The sequence below is a fragment of the Puma concolor genome, chromosome E3, assembly GCF_028749965.1.
Source record: "Puma concolor isolate L17-30 chromosome E3, mPumCon1.1.hap2, whole genome shotgun sequence".
NCBI classification, from domain to species: domain Eukaryota; kingdom Metazoa; phylum Chordata; class Mammalia; order Carnivora; family Felidae; genus Puma; species Puma concolor.
The window spans coordinates 9,565,257-9,589,219 of NC_141682.1; the positions used below are offsets into that span (position 1 = coordinate 9,565,257).

The following is a 23,963-nucleotide window of genomic DNA, read 5'->3' on the forward strand; positions in this document are numbered from 1 at the left end:
GGAACAGAAAACACCTGTGTCCTGATTTCCTTCTGCACAAAAAGCCTGTCTCCTCACTCTGTGTCTCATGTAGGCCATGTCTGGGGAAGGTCCTGTTCTCCAGCATTATAATGGGGAACCAATAATGCATAGCAAAAGGGTAACATAAGAAAAGCGGCTGATGAGTTTAAGAAATACTTGCAGATACGTCATTTGCCGGATATTGTGGGAATTAGCGAGCAAAGCATGATTAATTCTTTCAAAGAATGAATTGCTTGCCGTAAATTAATATGCATGATTTGGTTTGTGTTCTGATTTAATTATCTCCTCAGAGATACTGTTTAATTTATACAACCAGTTGCACTAAGCATAACCCTCCCCACCTTCCCAGTTTATAAAAGTGCCATACAGACCGAATGTGAATGATTCACATGTACGAAAAAGTCTCTTGGTATCCCAACTCCTCAAAATAGTTTTGGTATATCATTTTGCATTATGTCCTCCCCCCACTCTTCACATCTATAAGTAATATAACACTACGTAGAGTGGCCAGTTGTTTTTTTTTTTAATTTTTTTTTTAGCGTTTATTTATTTTTGAGACAGAGAGAGACAGAGCATGAACGGGGGAGGGTCAGAGAGAGAGGGAGACACAGAATCTGAAACAGGCTCCAGGCTCTGAGCAGTCAGCACAGAGCCCGACGTGGGGCTCAAACTCACGGACCGGACCGCGAGATCATGACCTGAGCCGAAGTCGGATGCTTAACTGACTGAGCCACCCAGACGCCCCTAGAGTGGCCAGTTTTAACTGGGGTTGGAGGGAGAGATGGGGAAGGTTTCAGAGAGGATATGAATAGAGGATATTAACTTTTTTTAATGTTTATTTCTGAGAAAGAGAGCTCAAGCCGGGGAGGGGCAGAGAGAGAGGGAGACACAGAATCCGAAGCAGGCTCCAGGTTCCAAGCTGTCTGCACAGAGCCCAATGTGGGACTCAGACTCACAAACTGTGAGATCGTGACCCAAGCCGAAGTCGGATGCTTAACCAACTGAGCCACCCAGGCGCCCCTTAACTTGGATTCTTGACACTTGTATAGTATTTCAGGGAGGGGAAGAACAAAGGGCAGAAGTGCGAAGTTTTTGTTTTGTTTAGTTGCAATTAAGGTGTCGTGACTGGAGCCACAGGTAGGAGAGGACAGGACAAGGGAGGTGTCTGGTCCTCTGTAAGACTTTATGAAATAGTGAATGAATCGTGGTTCCTGATGTTGTGGCTTAGCCATTGACTTAGTATAACTACCAGTGTAGATAGGATAGCCAGACAAATAAAAAATGTGCCTTTGGATAGGAATAAAAAGCCCTATCCTTGTAAAATTTTCTATTTCACATGTTGTCAGACAGTGGTGTCTGGCTCTGATATGACAGACATCAGGTAATATAAATTAAGTCAGTGCAGTGTTACTGACTTTCTTATTCTAAGCAGTTGTGTGGTAGTCCTAAAAATACAGATCATTGGTGGGACATTGCTTTAACTTCCTCAGAGTGATTAATCTTTGGGGTGATGAAGATCGAAACTTGTCGAAATGCCCACATGGAAAGAAGCATTAATTCCTATTGGCCACCTCAGCTTAGAAATACCTTGCTCATCTCTCCATTCTTTTGTGTTACTCGTAGCGTTAGGCCGAACACAGCAACAGGTCCGTGTTCTCCCAGTTGCTGACGTATCTCCATGGCCAGACTCAGCCCCATGCCCCCGGTGGTTTTGATTTCCCTTCTGAGATTTGTAATTCATACGGTCTTAACACAAGAGCAGAAAAGCCTTCTCATTTCTCAAATGTCAACTTGAAGTTGACTCACAATATTCTCCCTGAAGAGGGACGGAACTGAGTAGACAGGACGAGGTTAGAAGGAAAGGGTCAGTCTGATTTCCTAAAAATCTGTTGAGGTAGGTTGGCCACCTGTGCTTAACAACCCCCGGGATTTGGTAGGTAGGTATGTAATGTTACAGGAGAGATCTGTTGACCTTTTGCAACGTAGATCAAATTTTGGTTTGTCCTCTAGGAGCTCAACTTTGATCGTTCTTCGGAACAGCTATGTGCTAAGGCTGTGTCCTTTCCCTGGGAGGAAGCACGGGTTCAGGCACCACTGATGAGCAGCAGTGTTTTCCTTCTTTGTTGTTCGTTCCGCCTCCATCCCCTTCCGTACACCCACACGGCCTCAGTTCTCAGCTGTTAATCACTTTAATCAGCCGATGAGTCTGTGTTTTAGTGGCACAGAGATAGGATTAATCCACTGCCATCATCTGGACCATAACGACTCCTCATTCTCTCCTCCTAATAGGTGACAGAGCTGAACGAGCCACTGTCCAACGAAGAAAGAAACCTCCTGTCCGTGGCCTACAAGAACGTAGTCGGGGCCCGCCGCTCTTCCTGGAGGGTCATTAGTAGCATTGAGCAGAAGACCTCTGCAGATGGCAATGAGAAGAAGATAGAGATGGTCCGTGCTTACCGCGAAAAGATCGAGAAGGAGTTGGAAGCGGTGTGTCAGGATGTGCTGAGCCTGCTGGATAACTACCTGATCAAGAATTGCAGTGAGACCCAGTACGAGAGCAAAGTGTTCTACCTGAAGATGAAAGGGGACTATTACCGCTATCTGGCTGAAGTGGCCACTGGAGAGAAGAGGGCGACTGTCGTGGAGTCCTCCGAGAAGGCCTACAGCGAGGCCCACGAGATCAGCAAGGAGCACATGCAGCCTACTCACCCCATCCGATTAGGCCTGGCTCTTAACTACTCCGTTTTCTACTACGAGATCCAGAATGCGCCGGAGCAGGCGTGCCACTTGGCCAAGACCGCTTTCGACGACGCCATCGCCGAGCTCGACACTCTGAACGAGGACTCCTACAAGGACTCCACTCTCATCATGCAGCTGCTCCGCGACAACCTAACGCTCTGGACGAGCGACCAGCAAGACGACGACGGCGGAGAAGGCAACAACTAAGGCCCCCAGGTGGACTGGCAGCGCACGCTGATGCTCCTACCGCAGTCTTTATTTTTTTCCCATGAGTGGGGGGTCGGGTGGGGGAGGGGAAGGGAGGGACGACCTTCCCAGGGAGAAGCCCACGACCTGTCCTGTCTTTGATCGCCTCTTTGACGTTTTTGCCAAAACACCACTAGTGGAAAGTCAGGTTAGCTGTGCTGGTATTGGAATAGCAGCCTCACACTGGCATACGGACTGTTCTGTAGATGAACGCAGGTGGAGCTGTCTGTCTTGAGTCTAACTTATTGCCAGAGTAGGGTTTGGAGTTCAAAAGAAAACTGAAAAATGGAATGGCCCTCATTCAGGAAGTTCTGTGGTTCCAGTAAGGATTTGTATGTACATACGCTCTTAATCTTAAGTTCTGGGTACTTCCTAGCTCATCTGTTTTTAGTCGTGCATTTTCGTTTTGTTCTATTGTGTTTTTTTTCAGGGTGCACTCGACCAGCCAGGGAATAGTTTAAATCCCAAACTGACAGACTTGGGACAGAAGGTATATTTATCCTTGTGGTTTTAGGCCTTGCCAGTTTTCTGAAGTCTCCGATTAGTTGACAGTATTAACACTAAATTGCAGTTTACAGTATTTCTACATGACAGCCATATGTAACATCAAGCCATCGAGTGTGCATTTTTCTTTGCTGGTTCTTTTGGCTTTCCATCCTTAGTCAGCCTTGACCCGGGTTGGTGTTGCTGTTCCCTGTCTCCTAGGCCAAAAAGGCTTGCCTGAGGAGAATCCGAGCTACTTTAGGTTTTGGTTAATAGGTGCTTGGCAGGTGGCTGTGGGATTTTTGTCTTTCTTTCCTCTTAACTTCAATCCGCCACAAAAATGGATTACTCGCTTTAATAGAAACGTTACACACCACAAAAATAGAGAAAATTCAGGTCTGTATGTCATTTATTGTGTTGATATTTTCAGAGAACTCCTGATTTTTAAGCTGCCACAGCTCCTTCCTCAGGGATCATGCTGCCATTTCACTCTTCACTTGAGTGCTCCCCACTGTACCTTCTGCTGGCGGCGCCCAGTGGGTGGAGACGCTGTGGGGCTGCAAAGGCTGGGCCGTCCTCCTGAGAAAGTCTGCGGTGCAGTGTGTGAAAATTCAGGTGCTAGAAGCTTACTGGTAGAAAAATCCAGAAGGAAGAGCTCTTCTAGTCATACACATTCTGTCCAATGGCGGGAGCCTCCGTAAGCATGTCAGTCCTTTCCTCCCCGAAAACACTCCTTCCCCGAGTAATTGTTGTAGGAAGATGAACTAAAATCATCCTCGGATAATAAATAACTCCTATTTGACCAAAACTTTTTCTATATATCTACACTTTTTTCTTTTTAACGAAAGCATCGAAGCTGGAGAGTCCTTTTCTCTCGCGCGTGGTCGACGCATGATTTGGAATTGAAGGGAAACGACCTTGCTGTTTTCCACAAATTTGTTCTCAGTTAGCCTTCGGTCCTTCATTTCTCATTTTGGAAAAAATCTGTCTGAAAACGCAAACCGTGGAGTATGTGTTCAGTCTTTTTTAGAAGATCAGTAACAGTGTGAACTCCCGAGACAGGTAATGACGCCAGACTTGTTTTGTCTGTTTCTTTGTTTTATTTAGTCAAGGAGAGGTATGAGTAATAATTGAGGAAACACTGACCGTTGCTTTTGCTGTTACCAAAATTGAACTTACGGTTAGGAAATGGATAACGTGTGACAGGATCCAGGTGACCGTGAAGACCAGAAGTACGACGAATTGATGCTCTGTGGCATCGCACAGTTTATACAGCGTGACTTTCCTTAGAAGGTTCCCTCCATACGCTAGAGCAGAAGTCCCAATTAACTGAACCCTAGCAGTAAACTCCTAGAAGAGAGCTGTACAGCTTTTGTGCCATCACTGGGGCCTAAAGTCAATGCCATGGATGGGAAAAGATTGGGGGTGGGGGGAGGGGGTAGGTGGGGCTTTTCCTTAACTTATCTTCATGTCCAGTGAGCAGTGTTGTGTCCTTTCTTGTAGCATTTGGAAATGATTTACTGGAATTACAAAACCTATTTTTTCTTTCAAATTTCAGCTTTGGCTCTGGCTGCTTTTTAGAATAATGCAAGATAAAATTATACCCGAGGGCTAAAAATGAAGAGGGGATGGGAGACTTGATATTTAAGCAGCTTGAATGGTTTCTTTTCTTTTCTTTATTTTTAAAGAAATGCACTTGCCTCTGATACTGTCTCTCCAGTGAAATGATTACTCCTCCATTACTCTATTGATACAATATTGTGCATGCTAGTGTTGTATTTCTATACAGTAGCTTGAAATTTATTAACTTATACTGTAGGTGTTATGTATTCCTATGACAAAAAAAATTAAGTCTTCAAATTTTTTAAAGTTTTTTTAATTTAATTTTTCCTTTTGGGGGTACAGTTTGCTCTACCAAATAGTGATCGTAACAAATTGATCTGTTTTGGATGTTGCTATAGTGACATGCAGTTATATATTTTGTTTTTAAGGGTGGGGGGGAAGCAAAAGAAACACCAGTGTTAGCTTAATCTTAATGTCTGGTGTTTGTCATGGTGAAATTATAACTATTACAGTGTAGGAGAACAATGAAGATGTTCTCTGAATGAGCCTCTGTGCTTTTTTGTCATGTTATGCAGTGAACTATTTTTAAGGTCTAATCAGTGATTATTTTTCCAACTCCGTGTTTCTCTAAGGAATTCTTTCACACACGGACCATTCTTAGCAGTTTTCCTCAGTGATGGAATATCATGAATGTGAGTCATTATGTAGCTGTCGTACATTGAGCAAATAAACTTACAGATCTGATGTCAGTGCCACTTAGTTTTATTTAATGAGTATAATTTGCCTTTGAAGGTTTGCTTGGATGGGGGCTGGGGGGGGGGCCTCTGTCCCCCTGTCCGCTCAAAGAATGAAGTTGGACTGGGGGCAAGGGACAAGACTATCGGAAAGCGCCTCTAGCTAGGAGTCAGACCGGGTTTGCTGACCTTGAAAAACCATAGCACCTTTGGAGCCTCTGTTGTTTCTCTTACAAGAACGAGCACGTTCAAGTAGATCTCTAAAGGTCCTTCTGGGGGTATCATTTGGGAGAAGCACAGACCTGGGTTTGAATCTGGCTCCCTTCTGCGCCTCGGGCAAATTACAGAACTTCTGAGCTTTGGGGGGGGGGGGGGATGTGGGTGTGAATGAAAACTGGGTCACGTGCCTGGTTTGGTAACTCCATTAGTTTCCCAGTATTGTTGGAGATCTCATGAAGTCTTAGATGAGGTGGTTCTTTGCACTTAAAGGTGTTGGTAAGTAAAACTGTCTTGTGGTTTTAGCCCCTCTGAGGTGGCCAGCAGCCTTAGTTGGTGTGGGCTGAGCTCTCAGTAGCCCACTGTCGGCTGATGGCAGCTGTCAGAGTGTGGCCATCATGAGAATTGCATCCCTGGGTGTGTGGGGTGTGTCCTGCCTTGATCACTGTGGGGAGGGATATTTGTAGGAAGGAAGAATGCCAGGACAAAGGCTTTCCTCGTCAGGTTGGGTTTGCTCCAGGAAAGAGGTGGAGGGTTGTGGGTTTTTTGTTGTTGTTGTTTTAACTTTTTGAGTAATCAGAATTCACATTTTAGGAATAACAATTTGTGTGACCGAGTTTTTGCCACGTTCTGGATGAATTCACCCATGTTGGCTCGTTTGTCACTCAGAACCACCCTGAGAGTGCCCCTGCAGGCATAGCTGTGGAAATAGAAGTGGCTGCCGTGCCCAAGTTCCCAAGATGTCACAGCCCCAGTCCTGGGCCCTCCTGAACTTGGCCTACAAACACCAGGCTGCTTTTGTTCAGCCAGGAAGACTAAGAAACTGAGCGTCAGCCAGCATCAGCACATGGTGATTGAGCTCTTTCAGTGCAGGAGATATTGAGGGTATAGACCATCAGACGACATTTTGCCAATAGGACAGTGGAGGTGCGGGCATCATCACAGCAGTCAAACTGGGTTAAGTAAAGTAACAGGCCCACCAAGGCTCATCAGAAAGAAGGGTTAGCTCCTGGAAGGTGCTGCCATTATACTATTTCTTCCGTGTAACTTCCCATTATGAGTGCCTGGAATTTGCTCAGAGTACTTGGACGGACACTTAAATTTCTCTTGAGCTAGGACGCTGTCTGTTGCTGCATTTCTATCCAGTTTCGAAGAATATCAAAAACCAGATATTAAAAATAACTCATTTGTTTAATAAAAACCCATGACATGTTAAGTAATAACTTCAAGAACAGTAATTGTGTGCCCCGCTTCCCCCCCTGCCCCCCCCGCCGCCAAAAAAAAGAGCATTGTTGTGTTTTTTTTTTAATTTTTTTATTTTTTTAACGTTTTTTATTTTTGAGACAGAGAGAGACAAAGCATGAACGGGTGAGGGTCAGAGAGAGGGAGACACAGAATCCAAAACAGGCTCCAGGCTCTGAGCTGTCAGCACAGAGCCCGACGCGGGGCTCGAACTCACGGACCGTGAGATCATGACCCGAGCCGAAGTCGGCCGCTTAACCGACTGAGCCACACAGGCGCCCCAAAAGAGCATTGTTTTTACAGTTTTCCTGATCTCTTAGTAGAGGTCAGCTGGACTCTCTATACCTGCTCCTGCACTCGATATGTTGTGATGTTTTTTTGAGCTGAAGTATTTGGAAAGGGAAAAGAAAGGAGAAGTAGTTGGAAATGGATGGCCTTAAAGAGGTCAGGAACTGAAGGATGCCCCATGTTAGGCACCAATGATTGAGTCCTCTTCCTCAGTGCACTCCAGAGTGTTAAAAATAACATTGTGTGAAGCAATTAAATAATGGTGATGGGTAGGGTAGGAGAGCAATTAGGAAGAGTGGATCCACTCTACTTGGGGCGTCTCTGTAAAGCAGAATTCTCCATTCCAAGGCTGGGGCGGAAGGGCTGTCAAACAAGATTTAGTGGCAGGGCACTTGAGTGTAGCAAGCGAGTTGCTGTTCGGTGCCAGTGCAGTTTTCCCGCACTCTATTTATGTGTAATTACCACACGCGTTGGCCTCTGCGCTGGTCAGCTGAGACTGCGTGTTGACTAACGCTGGCTGATCGGAGTGGCTGAGAATGGCGGCCCCCTCCTGGGTGTACAGTTCTCCAAGCGTGGAAAAACAGCCTGCCGAAAACTAACTGGGTAACACTTGTCTAATTCTCGGAGTTGACAGTAAGCAGTAACCCAGCCTAATCAGAACATTACAGTGTGGTATACCAGCTTGCTCATTAGTCTGCTGGTTTGAATTTTACAGTTCTGGTATGGATTGGGATAAAATGGTCGAATGGGAACGGCCACAAACCCTGCCTCTAATGAACCGGGTATCTGTGGTCAGTGAGAGAGAGGGTGGGGGCAAGAGTGGCTGGGTCAAGGTGACAAGAACCTTCAGTACCAGGTCAAGTTTGTTGGTATCTTGTGTTTGTACTTCATCCACACCTGGCAAGACAAACGGGTCAGGATTTCCTATTTTAAGTAGTACTCTGAGGTGGCATTCAATTACCCACCTGCAGGAGAGGAAAGTCAGGAATTTGGGGAACATTAGCTGGTTTGGGGGGTTTTACATCAGTAGGTAGTGCAGGCACATGAAAGTACACCAGGGTGTAGTCTAAAACAGGCTTTTGTATGGTCTTTGAGCTAAGACTGGTTTTCCATTTTAAAAGGGTTGTAAAAAAAGTGCAAAGGGACAGTATATTGCCCACGAAACTTAAAACGTTTACCATCTGGCCAGCAGTTGGGTGACCCCTGGTTTATCAATAACTCACTGTCCCACACCCTTTTCCCAGCCATCCGTTTCCTCCCCTTAGAGGTAAACCACTGTTCTCTATTCTTACCTGGCTCAGTTTGAGACAGTAGAGTTGACTCTGGCTTTGAGATGGAAGGATTTCTGCTTCCGAGCAGTGACTATTGGTCCAAAGAAGGTTTTGCCTTGTGATTTTAAATACGGTGAATTGAAATTTGGTGATCTCAGTGAGTACTTCTTACTTGGATACTTTAACCGTGTTTAGGGGCACCTGAGTGGCTCAGTCGGTTAAGCATCCAACTCTTGATTTCGGCTGGGTCCTGATCACAGGGTTTGTGAGTTTGAGCCCCACGTCAGGCTCCGCACTAATAGCGTGGGGCCTGCCTGGGATTCTCTCCCTCTCTGCCCCTCCTCTGATCATGCCCTCTCTCATTCTCTCGCCAAATAAGTAAGCTTTGGGGGGGGTGGATTACTCTAAAGATATAACTCCATTTAAATGGAGGTGGTGTTGGGTGGGGCACTGAACCTCCAGCATTTTGAGAAATTTCAGACAAAAAGGCTGAAAAGAATGGTATAACCAAATACCCACTGCTTAGTACGGTAGTTAGCATTTTGTCATCTTTGCTTTATATTTCTCTGTATCTTGTGGAACTTTGAGAGTAATGATATTTACTCCCTATATTCATATTTCTCTCAAATATCAGGACATGCTCTCACATGACTACCCCTATTGTCATCACACCTAAGGAAATCAATAATTGCTAATGTCACCCCATATTCAGGTTTCCTTAAGTTATCCCCACAATGCCTTCCCCACCACCAGCTCGGATCTAATTAATTCATTAACTGGATTTCATTATTAGGTTTCTTTAGCCTCTATTCCTTCCACCTCTTTTAGGATAATGACTTTTTCAAGAAACCAGGCATCTTCACAAGATGGGTCTTTTTTAGAGATTTCATTTAAGTAATCTCTACATCCAATGTGGGATTTCAACTTACCACTCCCAACATCAAGAGCTCTACTGACGGAGCCAGTCAGGTGCCCCTCAAGAGATGGTCTTATGGAATGTCCCACATTGCAGGTTTGTCCAGTTTCCTCCTGTGTCCTTTAACTTGTTCCCACCTCTGTGTGGGCACTTGCCTTGCACAAGGGTTTTGCTTTGCCCCTCCGTCCAGTCTTCAATGGTTTACGTGAAATTAAATGGGAGCCTCATAGTGCTCTACTGAGAATCAGGTGATCTTAAGCAGTAGCCAGCACCAGGGCCTGTCCCCTGAGCCTACTGGACAGGCTAGAGGGAGTGCCTGCTGCCCAAGGGAACCGGAGTCTTCTAGGCTAGGATGTTTTGCCTCCTTTCAGCTCTCTCGTCTCCCCCAGATGGAGAAAGTCTTATGTAGGCACCCAGTCTCACTCTGACTTCGCAAGCCAGCACACGTGCACCCCACAGGGTGAATCCTGGCGGTCTGCAGTTCTCCCCCTCTGCCTGGGGAAGGTGGCAAAACAGTGTTGCCCACCATGTTCCCAGGAGTTCTCAGGAACAGGCAGGCATGTCTGAGAGGCTGTCTTCATACTGAATGAATGTACATTAGGAGAATAAATCTAGACTCGTTTTAAACCAACCTTGGTATAAACTGGTTCTTCCCACAATGATGGACAAGTTCCCCTACTTACTGACTCTTAGGGACCAGGAAGAGACCTCAAACCCTTCCTTCTACCTCTTAGGCGCTAAGCCCAGATTTTAGGGATGGGGTTTTGATAGCTGGTGGGTTCCTTAAAGCCTAGTGGGATTCTGGGTTCCATAAGGTTATCAAAGCATATTGCCTTCCAAAAGTCCTTGCCTCCCCAAATATGGAAGTATAAGGTCATCATGGTTTACAGGGTTTTTGCCTTCTCCATTTGCAAACTGCTTAGTCTTAAAAACAGTCTAATTTTTAGGCTTTGCGCCCAGTGTGGGACTTGAAATCAGAATCCTGAGGTCAAGACCTGTGCTGAGATCAAGAGTTGGACGCTTAAACCGACTGAACCACCCAGGTGCCCCTGAAAACATTTATTTTGGGGAATGTTGTGGTCCCTCAGTGATGAGTTCCAAGAGCAGGGCATTGGATTGTAGGCAGACTGAGAGTGAAACATATTCTCTTGCCCTAAATTTGAAGATCGCATTGAAAAGAGAGACGAGAGATGTAGGAAATAATGGCTGGGTAGCCGGGTATAAAGGACGAGCAGCTTATGGCTGACTCATTTGGGGGCGAGTCCCTTCCCATGCAGTCTCCCTAAATTCTGTCCAGATCCCCAACATCAAACCATCTACTACATCCCACTGCTGGGCAAAAGCAAAGGAGCAATAATAATTGCTCCCTCAAGTATTCTTTAGCCTGGTGGGGACAGGGCCAAAATAAGCCTGCATACCAGAAGTAAAAAAAAAAAACAAAACCTTGGCCCATCCCTCACGGCTTCCCCCCAGAATTGACCAGCGACGAGTGGTCAGGCCGCTCTCGCACCATTACTTTGGGGGTGCTGAATGGTTTGCTGGGCCCGAGACTCGGGGCGCACGCGGCAGCGGGTTGGGGGGGGGGGTTCGGCATCCACCTGGGCCCGGCCCCCCCTAAGCGCTGTTCCCAACTGGGTCCCGCCCGGCTCTGCAGCAGGTCCGCGTCTACGGAGCCCCACCCTCCCCGGGATTCCGCCAGGATCCCCCCAGGTTCTGCTTCTTGCAAGCCTCTGCGACACCGAGGCTGGACCCAGACCTCTGGGCCGCCTCGGCGCCAACCCACGTAGGAGCTCCATCCTCCGGCTTCTCGGGTCGCCTCCCATCCCAGACACCCGGGCCCGCCAGGCCTCAGTTCTGCGCGGGCACACGGGCGAGGCCGCGTGAGTAAGCCGCACAGCCCCGCGCGCTCCCCGCAGGTGCTCGCCCCCACCACGGTCCCGCCGCGGGTCTAAGAACGAGCCCGCGCGCGCTGTCAAGAACTGGGGTGGGGAGAGGGAGGGCGTCTGACCAGCAGGAATCGCGAAGGTTCCAGGACCAGCCAGATACCCGGATGTAGGCTGGGCGGGGCACGGCCCGCCTTCCAATCTCCGGCAGTGGCGAAAGCGAATCACGGGCCGGTCTGTCCCTCTCCTCCAATGGCCGGCCTGTTGCTAGCCCCGCTCCCCGATCTGCCCCCGCAGCTGCCTAGGTCCGATTCGCTCCCGACCCGGCGCCCCTCCCACTCGGTCCTCCCTCTTCCGCCCTCCCCCAGCCCGCCTCCACTCTCCTCGTGCGCGGTCGTCACCCAGAGAGCAGCCGGGCCTGGGCTGTGTGGGGGTTTCTGAGGCCGTGTAGGCGATTGGCCACGTCTCCGGGCCCTGTCCATTGCCGCGGTCGGTGAAGGGAGCGCGTTGGAGGGGACAGGGCCTCAGGCGTCAGCTTTCCCCCTGACCCCGTGCCTGCCCGTCAGTTTGTGAACGGCCGGCACGACCGCAGATGCCCTGTGCGGGTTTGCGGTGCTGTCTTACCTACGGAGCCGTCATCCGGCGCAGGCCCCAGCGGGCACGTTTCCCGCAGCCGCAGATTGCGGAGGAGGAAGCCGGGCTCGGCACAGCCTGCTTGACCCGCACAGCTGAAGCGGGCTCAGGGCTGGTGGCGACTTTGGTCTGGCACATGCTGGCCCCGTGGCCCCGTAACCTGGCGTCCGGATGCAACGAAGCCCCCCCCTACCTGTCTTTGGCGTTCAAGGTTTCTCCAGCCTCACCTGCCGCCCGCCTCACGTCACAGCCTCGTCCTCCTTCGGCCAGTGCTTGTTCCACCCCTGAAAAAGCCCTTTCTTCCCCGACGCCTTTGAAGAGAGACTCCCAACTTGGAACTGCGTGGTGGCCGCCCAGGGCCAGGCCCAGAATCGGACGTTGGAAAGGAGGGCACGCACCCCAATCTCCACCCCAAACATCTCCCCAAGCAAAGGGCTACTTCAGCCTGAGGGCCCGGGAGGGGAGAAGGCTGGGTCAGCTTCAGCGTGGCTGGCTACGGTTCTCGAAGGTGAAATTTCTGTCGCTCAGCCATGTCTGTGTCGTGTTCCAAACGGAAGGGCTGTGTCAGTGGCAGAAAGTTTAGGAGGCGGGGCTTTGAATGCCCACCTTACCCCGTCCTAGCTGTGTGGTGTAATCTCTCAAGTCCCTTAGCCTTTCAGGCCGACAGTTTCCCGATCTGTAAAATGGGACTAATACAGTCTACCTCATAAAAATGCCTAGTGTGGCTGGGTGTCCAAGACTTGTATTTGTCCGTGTAGTCGGCTTCACTCTGCAGAGGAAGAAACCAAGACTTTGTAACTTGCCCGAGTTCCCACAGTTAGTAAGTATGTGGGCCCAATGAGGGGTTGACCCAGGCAGTTTTGACACAAGAGGCAGAAGTAACCACAATCCTCTGCTGCCTCTCAGTGGCATAGGGTTGCTCCGAGGATTTCGTAAGCTAAGCAGTGATTGACAGCTAGCAGGTGCCCAGTGCTTGCCAATTGTGATAAGAGAAATGGTGGCGAGTATCTATGCAGCAGGGCAGAGAAGAGGCCTCCAGGCCTTGGCTGCCAGACCCTGCAAAGACAGAGAAAGGGGTGGCTGGGGGTGAGCTGGGTCCTCCAGACCCGAGCTTCTAGGAGGCTTGAGGGCTCTCAGAGACTGAGGCCCAGAGCAGAGAACAGGGCCAAAGGTACGGAAGGCGCAGAGCTGAGGGTGCCCGTCCCCTGCCCCATTTCTGCTCTGGGCCTGGCAGGACCTAGAACGAGGGCAGAGACTCCTGAGGGTTCTGGGGTAGGCTGTGTTGGCTCTCTGGGAGAGCACCAGGGGGCAGTCCTTGACTGTCCGTCCTCTTTGGGCCTGGAGGAGGGGAGGGTGAGGAAGCCCAGCCCCAGAAGGTCCGGCAGGGGGCAGTCAGAGCCTGCCTTGCTTGGCACTTGGCTCCGTCCCCCCTCCCAGGTGGGGCCTAGGCTGGGCTTCCTTTCTGGAATTGGCCAGTACCACCAGCCCAAGGACCCAGCTGGCAGGGCCTGCAGCATGCTTGGTGGGGATTGGTTTCTCCTCCTCCACAACTTCTCTTCTACCCAGGAGGCTCCAGGGCCCCTGCTGAAAGATTGGCCTTTGGGGCCACTCCTAGGGTTCAAGGCTTCCAGGCTGCTCAGGCCTAGAGAAGGGGGTTTTCAGCAGGCCCACTGAGGGGATTGTAAAAAAGATAGCTTACCCACCAGGGCTCAGAGAGAGATGGGGGTGGAGTTCAGATGGGGAGGGGCTCAGAATGGAAGGGGGCATGATGAAGTGAGAAAGTACAGCGATGGAGGGTGGGGGTTCAGTGAAAATGGAAGAACTCTGAGAAAAGGGGGGGAGGTTTGGAGAAGGGGTTTGGGGGTGGGGAGGGATGCAGTGAGGGGTGGGTCTGAGTAAGGGGGGTGCAGTGAGAGAGACAGGGAAGGGCAGCAGAAGGTCAGAAGGGTCTGGGAGAGGGTGGGAGAATTCAGAGAGAGAGGGGGCTTAGGGGAGAGGGCTCACTGACCTCTCTGGTCATTCATTCACCTAAGTAAGTCCTCAATGTCCCTGTCCCATTGCCAGCCTGAATGAACACTGAGACTCAGCCATCCTGGAGGGACTTTCAGAAAACCTTTCAACCTATCTTGTGGAGGGGAAGGATGTGAGAAGGGAAGGGTTAGCCGGACCTGCCCTGGAGTCAGGGCCAAGACTGAAGGAAGGCCTTCCTTCCCCATGCCAGGCCTTGTTGGTCCTGCAGAGAGCTGTCCTTATATCCTTGGGCGCCCCTGGGACTTTGGCCTTCCTACCATTGTTAGGAGACCCTGGGCAGCTGCCAGTCTTCACGATTCTCCCTTGATGCCAGTTCTGCATAGGGCTGACAACACTGACAACCCAAGGCAGGAGGGGCCTCAGAGGTCACCCAGACTCTCAAAATGGAAACTGAGCCCAGAGCAGGGTGGGCCCCAGACCATATCTCCAACAGGGACGGAGCTGGCCTCAGCCCAGTGCTTTTTCCTGAACACAACTGCTTATGCCACCTCGATCCATTTTGTTTTTAAGTTTTATTTATTTAATCTCTACACCCAACTCGGGGCTCAAACTCACAGCCCCGAGATCAAGAGTCGCATGTTCCTTGGACTGAGCCAGCCAGGCGCCCCTCAATCCATTTTTTAATCCAAGCCTTCCTAGTAAGTTCTGCCCTGTTTGGCCCAGGGGAAGGGGCGGGGGTAGACTTTCTTCCTCTGAGGCAGCCCCCTGGACCACTGGTGCCACATCTTGATCCAATTACTGCCACCATAGTCCGGACAGGGTGGTTATACCAGGCTGGTAGGTGTGCAAGGCTGGAAGGAAGGGTGGCAGGGGCCATTATGCTACAGAGACTCCTCCTAGGGCTGGTGGGTTTCCCCAGGGTCCCCAGACGTGACCTTTTCTCTCTGGGTGTTGGGAGCCCTGGCTGGGCACTTGACTTTCCTTTGCCCTCAGTCTGCCCCTCGGAAGAGAAGGAGGTGGCTGGCTGGCCAGGGCTCTTCTGCCCTCCATGCTCCTACATGAAACCATCCAGCGGTTCTGTTACTGATCTGAAGCTGTCCCTTCTTCATCAAGCCTGGGATTCCTGGCATTTTTCACGCTGCCAGCTCTCCCAGCACAAGGAATGGTTGGCAGAACTGTCTCGTGAGAAGCCCATGAGAACATGGCTCATCCTTGGGATACAGAGTGAGATGCACGCAGTGAAATCCAAAGTCACCTGGCCAGGTGGAAGAAGGGAGGACCCAGAGCCCTTAGCTAAGAGGGTTGTGCTGGGGATGGAGATATTTCCTGCTCACGTGTGGGTCTCCCCCCGTGCAACCCTGTGCTCCTCAGGACTGGCACACAGGGGCATTGTCTGGTGGACAGGCAGTACATATTTTGGGGTGGGGGACCACTTTCCTGGGAGGGCAGCATGGGAGGGGGAGTGGGGCTTAGCCCCCATTTCACTGGGTCTGAGCTGCCAGGCCCAGTGCCAGATTCTGGCTAAGACCAGCCTAGGCTTGCCCTTACCTATGCAGCTTCCTCCCTGCTTTGGTCCTGAGCTGGCAGCTCACTGCTGCTGTGCAAGTCTGGGCCAGAGGCCAAGCCCTGAGCTCCGGAGCTGCCTCAGATCCCCAGGTCCCACCAATTGCATGGGGTGGTGGGGCAGGGTAGGGAGGTGTAGGGGAGTCCAAGGTAAAGTGAGCCGATAGGACCCTGACCAGCCTGAGCCCTGCCCTGTCTTAGGCTCTGCCAGGAGACTTTGGGTGGCTGCCAACAGACCAGGGGGTCCGGGGTCTCTATCAACCATGGGCCAGGCTCTGGTCCTGCCTTCTTTCTCTGCCTGGTTGCCCCTTCCCCATCACACAGGTGCTCTGACCATGCCCTTTGGACCCAGCACTAGGGTCCTCTGCAGCCATTCTTCAGGCTTTTGCTTCCCACCCCAACCTCTCCATGGAGAAGTCTGTGCCTGGCAAACCCTGAGTCGATTTTGTAGCGAGGAAGATGATGCTATCTGGAAACAATTCATTCCCCAGCAGCAGAGGTCTGGGGGTCTGCCTGGACTTACGGAAACTGGGATCAGCAACCTGGGCAGGAAGCCACAAGAGTCAATGGCTCAGAGCCTCAGCGGATCCCTTTCTTCCCTGCCCCCCACATCCCCACGCTGCGGTCTGTTACCCCACACCACGGAGCCTACTGCTGCCACATCCTGACATCTGTCCTCCTTTCCCTCTCCCCCTGGCGGGACCCATGCCCACTATACCTCAGCAGCACACTGTCCCCTGCCTTTTGACTGGTTCCTGCCAACCACTCTCCTCTAAGATCTGGACCCTTTTTCCTAAAGCAGGAATGCTTAGGGAACGCCTGGGTGGCTCAGTCTGTTAAGCGTCTGACTCTCGATCTCGGCTCTGATCATGATCTCAGTTTGTGAGATCGAACCCCATGTCCGCCTCTGTGCTGACAGCACGGAACCTGCTTGGGATTCTCTTTCTCTCTTCTTCTGCCCCCACCCTGCTCGCTCTCTCTCTCTCTCTCTCTCTCTCTCTCTCTCTCTCAAAATAAATAAAATAAACTTTAAATAAATAAAGCAGGATGCTTAAACCTCTCCACTATGGTCGCTTACACTTAGCGTGGCCTTCAGGGCCCTCTGAGATGGGCCCCACTCACCTCCCTCACTTGCCCTCTTGCTCTCCTTCCTCCAGGCTGACCTTGCCAGTTTGCCAGCCCTGGCCTATGTGATTCCCCCTTGCCTATCCAAGGGTCACTTCTGGAAATCCTGCCCCCACTAAGACCCCACAGGATGTCCTGCCCCCCCACCCCTACCCCATCTCTAATGGTATAATACTGCTTGTCACTGAGAGGTTTCCTCCATTTGGTCCCTTGAGCAGAGACTCAGATTGACTGGCTGGGTCCTATGCCCAGAGGCAGTGCCAACAGGGATGGCAGATTTCACAACTGGGAGGGAGAGAGGAAAGGAGAGACCCAGGGATTGGCCTGGAACTGAGGATGGCTTGTGCACTCCACAGATCCTAGGGAGGCTGGAGCTGGTGAGAGGTGGCCACGGGGACTTGAGGTCCTCATCAGCCTGGAGCACAGAGCATTGCCTCTCAGGCACCCTTCTGCTGAGCAGAGGGGCCCTATTGCTAGTATTCATTGAATCAAGGCCAATGTCTGGAGTCTGCAGACCTGAAGGACATCAGAGGCTTTTAGAGAGGGCCCAACTGAAAATCAGGGAAAGGCCTGGAGAAGCTTGGAAATGCTCCTGGACCACAGCAGGTGTCCCAGTGCCCAGTGCCAGCCTGTCCCGGTGGAAACCCGCAGACATGAGCCAGCCAGTCTACCCAGGGGTGCTGGCCCAGACCCCATATCTGAGTGGTGGTGCTCTGGGCATAGGGCCAGCCCAGCCTCAGACTCCCCTCTTGTCTCTGCCCCATGGTGGCCCAGGCAGGCTACAGTTTTCCTTGCCTTCTGCTTCGTTTCCTCTGGAAACTGGGGCCTGTTTCCTTTGCAGGAACTGAATCCCTTCCCGCCCACCTACCCTGTGCCCAGCTGTGTCCCAAGTGATGGCCTGAACCCTCAAGACCTCAAAGCTGCTGCCCTTGGACTCACTCCTGTGGTAGGCACTGACAGTCCCCTGAGCGCTGACCTCTACCTGCCCCAGGCCATGGCCTTGGACACTAGGATCCCTCAGCCCCCTCGAGCAGCCCTGGCCCCTAGGCTCACTGCATCCCCCTTCTGCTGTGGCCCCACCGAGCCTCTTTCGGTTGTACTTCAAGCTTGAAGCGTGGGACACTTCGATATGCCCTCCTCCTCTCCAGCCTTCCTGTCTGAGCTAATCTGCCCTCCCCTGCCTATGGCCACACTGACGTCCCTCCCCCACCTCCAGGACTAGCCGTGTGGACCCGGGCAAGTCCATTCACTTCTTTGAGGCTCGAGGCGCCCAGGTGGAAGGCAGGACCAGCCACACCTCTTGACGCGAGGATTACCTTGTCAAAGCTTGGCACCAGCTTTCCCACACTTCCAGTTCGCTGGCAGCCTTGCTCCCACTCTGACAAGACGTGAGGAGGCAGCCACACCCCTGGAGGCCAGGGCCATCCTGCTGCCAGCCAGAAGGGAGCTGGCGAGCAGAGTGAGGGCGAGCCCTGGACGGGCTGATTCAGTTGGGACCACAGGAATGTGGACACGTCCAGGAGACACCTGAGATGCGGCATGTGTGTTGTCAGGGAGGAGGATGGCAGATTGAGGAGATAGGAGCTCAAGAAATGAATAGTGGTAGGGCTGGGTAGATGGGGCAGTGCCCTGGCCAACAGGCCCAGACCTGTGCTGCCAGCCGGGCCGGCACAATCCTCGTTCCATGTGTTTATTTATTTCCCTTGTTGGCTGCCCTCCAGGTCCAGCGAGGCCTTCAAAGCCAGGGACCTGCTTTGGCCTCCTGCCTGCTCCAGATTGTGGTATCCCACCGGGGAGCCCCGCACCAAGCAGTGGCAATTAAGGAGCCGCGCAGTGTTGAGGGTAACGCACTCGTGTGTATGTGTGCACGTGGCTGCTCTCACAGACCCCGGGCAAGTCGGGCTGTGGGCTTAGAATGTCACGGTGTCTTGCCGCAGCTTCAGGCTCTGTGACCTTGTAGGTAAAGATGGTGTGGGATCTCTCAAGTTCTCAGAGACTTCACCCTGGGCTCCCAAACCCCCATCTGCTCTGTTCCTCTCCCAGATCCTTCCGAACCCTTCTTGGGCCAGGTGAGATGAGAGGGTGGTGGGTAGGACGAGGGCCAGGGAGAGGACCCAGGTAGGTGTGACTCTTCCTACCTGGGCTCGTCAAGGCAGGCCCTTCCTGGAGTGCACGTCTTCCCTGTCAGGGTCTTTGCCTCGTTTCCATCAAAGCCTGGGCTGCACTGCCCTCACCCTCTGCGGAGCACCCTTGACCCGAGAGCCCAGGCCTGCTTCCTGCATGCGTGGGCACTGGGGGATGGAAACTTCGACAAGGTCAACCTCCTCTCAGAAAGTCACCTGGAGTGCTACACCTCCCATACCTTCTACAGGGTCCTGCCCCTCCCGGGGAGAATAGTGAAGTCTCACTGAAGTCAGCAAGGGACTCTGAGCTCCCAAGAAGCTCCCCTCCCCTGGCCCTGCTCTGTCCCTCTGCACCTGACTGCAGCCTCTGAGTCCCTGACTGCCCAAGCCTGGACCTGTAACAGCTAGTTACAATCATTTCTTCTCTCTTCGTGGACTCAGGGCCTAGCATCGGGCTCGGCACACAGGAGACCCTGGGCAAAAGTGATCAGTGTGTCAGCCAGCAAATGGCACGGAACCCCAGGCCATTAGAGAGGGCCCAACTGAAAATCAGGGAAAGGCAGAGGCAGAGGCAGAGGCTGGCAGTTGCTTCAAACTTTATTTGAGAAAAACAGAAGGTTAACGTATCAAAAGAGCATACAGGTTGGTGGGTGGGGATGGTCAGTGATGGCTACTGAGGCAAGGGGCAGTAGACAACAGGGCTAAGGTCTTTACTTGGCTGCAGGCTGCTCGGACTTCCCAGCTTCTGGGCCCCCAAGCTGGGCACGTGCCTCGAAGGTGACAGGAATAGTGATTTCTGCCGACTGTGTGGCTGGCTTGGGCATGGGGGCCTCCACGGTGAGCGTGCCCTCAGGGGACAGGGAGGAGGAGACCAGAGTGGGGTCCACACCAGGGGGCAGCCTAGACAGACAGAGGAGGAAGACAAGAGTTACACCCCCATGCCTCACTGCCCCCTCCGCCCCGCACCCCTCTTCCCGCCCCCCTCAATCTGGGGCCAAGACTCACGTGTATTTGCGAGTGAAGCACCGGGAGATGTAGCCGTGCTCATCCTGACGCTCTTCATGCTTGCCTAGGGGGGAAGGGGTGGGGAGGGGAGAAGGAGGTCAGAAGCTGCAGGGAGGGGCCCGCCCAAATCCACACATGCCCCAGTGAGTGGCCAGACTAAGCCCGAGGCCCCTCAGAAGCTTCTGGAAAGTTGGGTTCAAAGTAGGGTGGGGCAGGGCGCCGCGCCAAGGAAGCGCACACGCCCCCTCTGCGGACCCGGGCTTAGGGCAAGCAGCAGGGCCAGCGCCAGTCCCCTCTGCCCGGGCCTGCGGATGGCCGCGAGGAGATCTGGTCATTTGGGGGCGGGGCTGGAGGTCTCCTCCGGAAGGAGCCATTTCTTCCCTCAAATAGAGCACTTTTCGGGCCAGAAGGGCCCTGAGGAAGCACACGCAGTCCCCTTTCCAGAGCCGGAGCCAGAGCCTGGGGGCAGGGTGAGTCCCAAGTCTTCCGGGTCCCTTGGTGGAGTTTCCCTGCCCAGTTCCCCTGCGCCCACGGCTCAACCTCCCACCCCGCCCGCTTGGTCCCCGCAGGGCCGGGGGCTCACCGGTGATCTCCACCACGCCGTCCTTGGTCTTGACCGTCAGCTCCTCGGGGGCGAAGTGGTTGACGTCCAGGGACACGCGCCAGCGGTCGGCCGTCTGCCGGATCTCCGAGACGCCGCTGCTGAGCTGCCGGCTGAGCGCGCGGCTGTAGGCGGGCGCGGCCACCGCGGCGGGGCCCTCGACCGCGGGCAGCGGGCGCACGTAGCCCGGCCAGCCGCTGTGGCCGAACCACTGCGCCCACTCCTCGGGCAGCCGGGGCAGCCCGAAGGCCTGGTCGAAGAGGCGGCTGTGGGCCGGGTACCAATCGCGGAAAGGGTCCCAGCTGGGGCTCCGCAGGAGCGAGAAGGGCACTCGGCGCTCGGTCATGTTGGCTCTGCTCCGCGCGTCTGGCTGAGGCTTGGAGAGAGAAGTGCGGAGCGGCGGCCCCGCAGCGCTTTTATGCGTCTCCAGCCGGGTATTTTTAGCAGGCGGTGTTTCAGGTCTCTATTAAAGGCAATGACGGGCTGGGGTCAGCCCCTCCCCCTGCATTCCTCCCCTGCACTCGGGGCGGGGGCGGGCCGAGGAAGGCCCTGCCCACATCTGGAACCTTCTCTTGTTTGAGAAAACAAATGACTGGAGCACCGGTGCTGGTGCAGTGCCCGCTGCCGGACACTCGCAGGCCTGGACGGTAAAACGCTGGGTGGCGCGGCTGGTGGTCAGTCCTATCCCTTTACCCTGGAGGACAAAGCCCAGAGAGGCTGGGCTACTTGTCCCAGGCCACGGGTATCTGGAAGTGGCAGAGCCAGGATTTGAACCACAAGGTGTCTATGAAATAATGTCTTTAAAAGCAGCGTGGTGTCGTCGATGAGAGTGTGGGCTCTGTAGCCAGGCTGTCTGACTTCACATCCTGGTTCTGCCACTAACTGGGTGGATGTGCCCAAGTCAGACTCTGTGCCTCAGTTTCCCTATCTGGAAAATGGAGATGGTGATGATGATGATGATGATGATGATGATAAAAATGCTTACATCATTGGGTTGATGTGAGAATTCAGCAACTTAAAGCAAGTAGAGATTTTAGGCCAGGGCCAGGGCCTGGTACCTGCTCATTGTTCATTGTTGTTATTTTATCTATCTGCAGTTAAAGGGGGGAAGAGGAAGGAGAGTGTGTTATGTATCTGTGTTGCAGAGGCAGTGACCCAGGTCAGAAACCCACTGCTGACAGGGGGCAGGAGGAAAGTTGTTGCAAATCCCCCCATATATCTTATTTTTCCTCTAGGAGCCCTGGACCGGGAACTTGAAAGGCAGTAACTTTGAATTTAGCCTGGGCTTTGCTGTTGACTTACTGTGATTTGGGGCAAGTCCCCTCCTTTCTCCAGACCTCAGTTTCCTTTTTTGTAGATTCTTATCTCAAAGTCCCTTTTGTTTATGATTCCCACAGGACCAAGGGAGGGAGAGCGCTAGGCAGTACATTTCTCTCAAACTTGCTTGGAGCCTGAGGCCTGCCCTTGGGCCCCTACCTCCTGTCTGACCACCTGTGAGATCCAGGCCCCCACCTCCCACCTCTGGGAGAGGGTGCCGCACCTAGGCTCCTGCCATAATCCTGACATTCCCTATCTCCTGCTTTCATAGGCATGACCCCCCTCCATTCTTTCTCCTGATTGATACCCTATTATCCCTACTTTTTATTTTTTTAATGTTTATTTATTTTGAGAGCAGGGGAGGGGCAGAGAGAGAATCCCAAGCAGGCTCCATGCTGTCAGTGCAGAGCCCAACTCGGGGCTCAAACCCACAAACCATGAGACCATGACCTGAGCTGAGATCAAGAGTCAGATGCTTAACTGACTCAGCCACCCAGGTGCCCCTATCCCTCCTTTTTAGATGAGGAAACTGGAATTCAAAGAGATATAGTGACTGGCGTACTGTCTCCTGTGAGACGCTAGCACAGTGAGCCTCTTGCCTCTCTAGTGCCCTAGCTCTTACCCTTGTGAGGCTCCCACCTTGGAGTCCTCCACTTCTGCTCTTTAGGAGGCCCACTCTGCTTAATGCCCCTTTCCCAGGGCTGCGCTGAGGCTGAACCCCGACCAGTTTTACAGGGAGCCCTGTAGATGCCTGAGAAACTAGAAGCCAGACTCCAGCCACTCGCTTTGATGAGCTCAGGGTAGCAACAAATCTCATGTCTTCTCTGTGTCTGTTTCCTCTTCAGGAGAGAGCTCCTGGATGCCTGCCTTTCTTTCTTTCTTTCTTTCTTTCTTTCTTTCTTTCTTTCTTTCTTTCTTTCTTTCTTTCTTTCTTTCTTCCTTCCTTCCTTCCTTCCTTCCTTCCTTCCTTCCTTCCTTCCTTCCTTCCTTCCTTTCCTTCTTTCTTTTCTTTCTTTCTTCCTTTCCCTCTTTCTTTTTTCCTTCCTTCCTCTTTCTTTCTTTCTTTCTTTCTTTCTTTCTTTCTTTCTTTCTTTCTTTCTTTCTTTCTTTCTTTTCTTTTCCTTCCTTCCTTCCTTCCTTCCTTCCTTCCTTCCTTCCTTCCTTCCTTCCTTCCTTCCTTCTCCATCTCCTCCCATCTAGGAAGAGCAGGGGCCGGGGCATGAGTCTGAGGTTGTTCTGGTCACCTCTGAGCTCCTGGGACTTTTGTGGGCCAAGGGTGCAAAGCAGATGGAACCCCTGTTTCTGTTCCACCTCCCTTGCTGGGTCGTGTCATGGGCCCAGTGGGTCTCCTTTGGGAGCAACTGGCTGCCCCCCCCCCCCCGGGCCCACAAGGGTTTCAGCTTTAGCGAGCCCCAGGCCTTCACTCCCTGGCACTCCCAGGCCCACCCATCCCCAGCTCTGTAAAGTGGAGATGAGGTCAGGAGCCAGGGAGGGCCCTTGTCCGCCCCTGCTTGCCCACCTTGGCCCAGACTGGAGCCCAGGAGCCCCACCCTACAGGGAGCTGTCAGATGTGGTCATGGATGCTTTCAAGTGTGGTCCTGCCCGGCCCAGCCACGTTGTGGGTGGGGGCTGCTGGGCTGCCTCCCTGCCAACACTTTGTAGACAGAAGCTCCCTTCGTAGCTCCCTGCATCTTGCCTGAAGCCAGGGTGGGGAGGGTCCATTCCTGTTGCCCCAGCCAGGGAAGTTGTGTAAGCCAGGGCCCAACAGTTCCTAGCACCCTGCCCATGGTGGGTGGGGGGGGCAGGACTGAGAGTTCATATCAATCTTCAGCGGGTCAGTTCTCGAGGGACCCTGCCAATCACAAGGGAAGGGACGTGGGTGGCTCTGGGTGATGGTAAGGGGGTGGGGTGGGGGACAAACTGGCTTTTGGGGTCAGACAAGGCTGGGCTTGAATCTGGGTGCTGCTGTTCACTGGCCTGGTGACCTCTCTGAGCCCGCTGACCCCATCTGCAAAACGTCGGC

The 23,963-nt window shown here is 52.6% G+C and overlaps 2 protein-coding genes across 2 annotated transcripts in view; one reads left to right on the forward strand and one right to left on the reverse strand.

The window, feature by feature from the left end:
• YWHAG (tyrosine 3-monooxygenase/tryptophan 5-monooxygenase activation protein gamma) overlaps positions 1–5,796 on the forward strand; it is a 28,380-nt gene extending 22,584 nt beyond the window's left edge. Inside the window, exon 2 of the mRNA XM_025923086.2 lies at positions 2,311–5,796. Coding sequence (XP_025778871.1) covers positions 2,311–2,967 — 657 coding nt within the window. The 3' untranslated portion in view covers positions 2,968–5,796. The remainder of the gene's footprint in view (positions 1–2,310) is intronic.
• Positions 5,797–19,596: 13,800 nt separating this feature from the next.
• Positions 19,597–21,092, reverse strand: HSPB1 (heat shock protein family B (small) member 1). Its single transcript, XM_025923303.2, has 3 exons — positions 20,606–21,092; positions 20,023–20,086; positions 19,597–19,917 (listed from the first exon to the last, which is right to left on the reverse strand). The coding sequence occupies exons 1-3, from the start codon at positions 20,967–20,969 to the stop codon at positions 19,728–19,730; spliced, it is 618 nt and encodes a 205-aa protein (XP_025779088.1). The 5' UTR covers positions 20,970–21,092; the 3' UTR covers positions 19,597–19,727.
• Between the last annotated feature and the right edge of the window lie 2,871 nt (positions 21,093–23,963).

What these genes read in the sequence shown, in the direction of transcription:
- HSPB1 (XM_025923303.2), bottom strand. Translation starts at nt 20,969, where the DNA reads ATGACCGAGCGCCGAGTGCCCTTCTCGCTCCTGCGGAGCCCCAGCTGG. An exon ending in CGGCGTGGTGGAGATCACCG is followed by an intron (nt 20,087 to 20,605) that starts GTGAGCCCCCGG and finishes CTTCCCCCCTAG; the next exon opens with GCAAGCATGAAGAGCGTCAG. An exon ending in TGCTTCACTCGCAAATACAC is followed by an intron (nt 19,918 to 20,022) that starts GTGAGTCTTGGC and finishes CTGTCTGTCTAG; the next exon opens with GCTGCCCCCTGGTGTGGACC.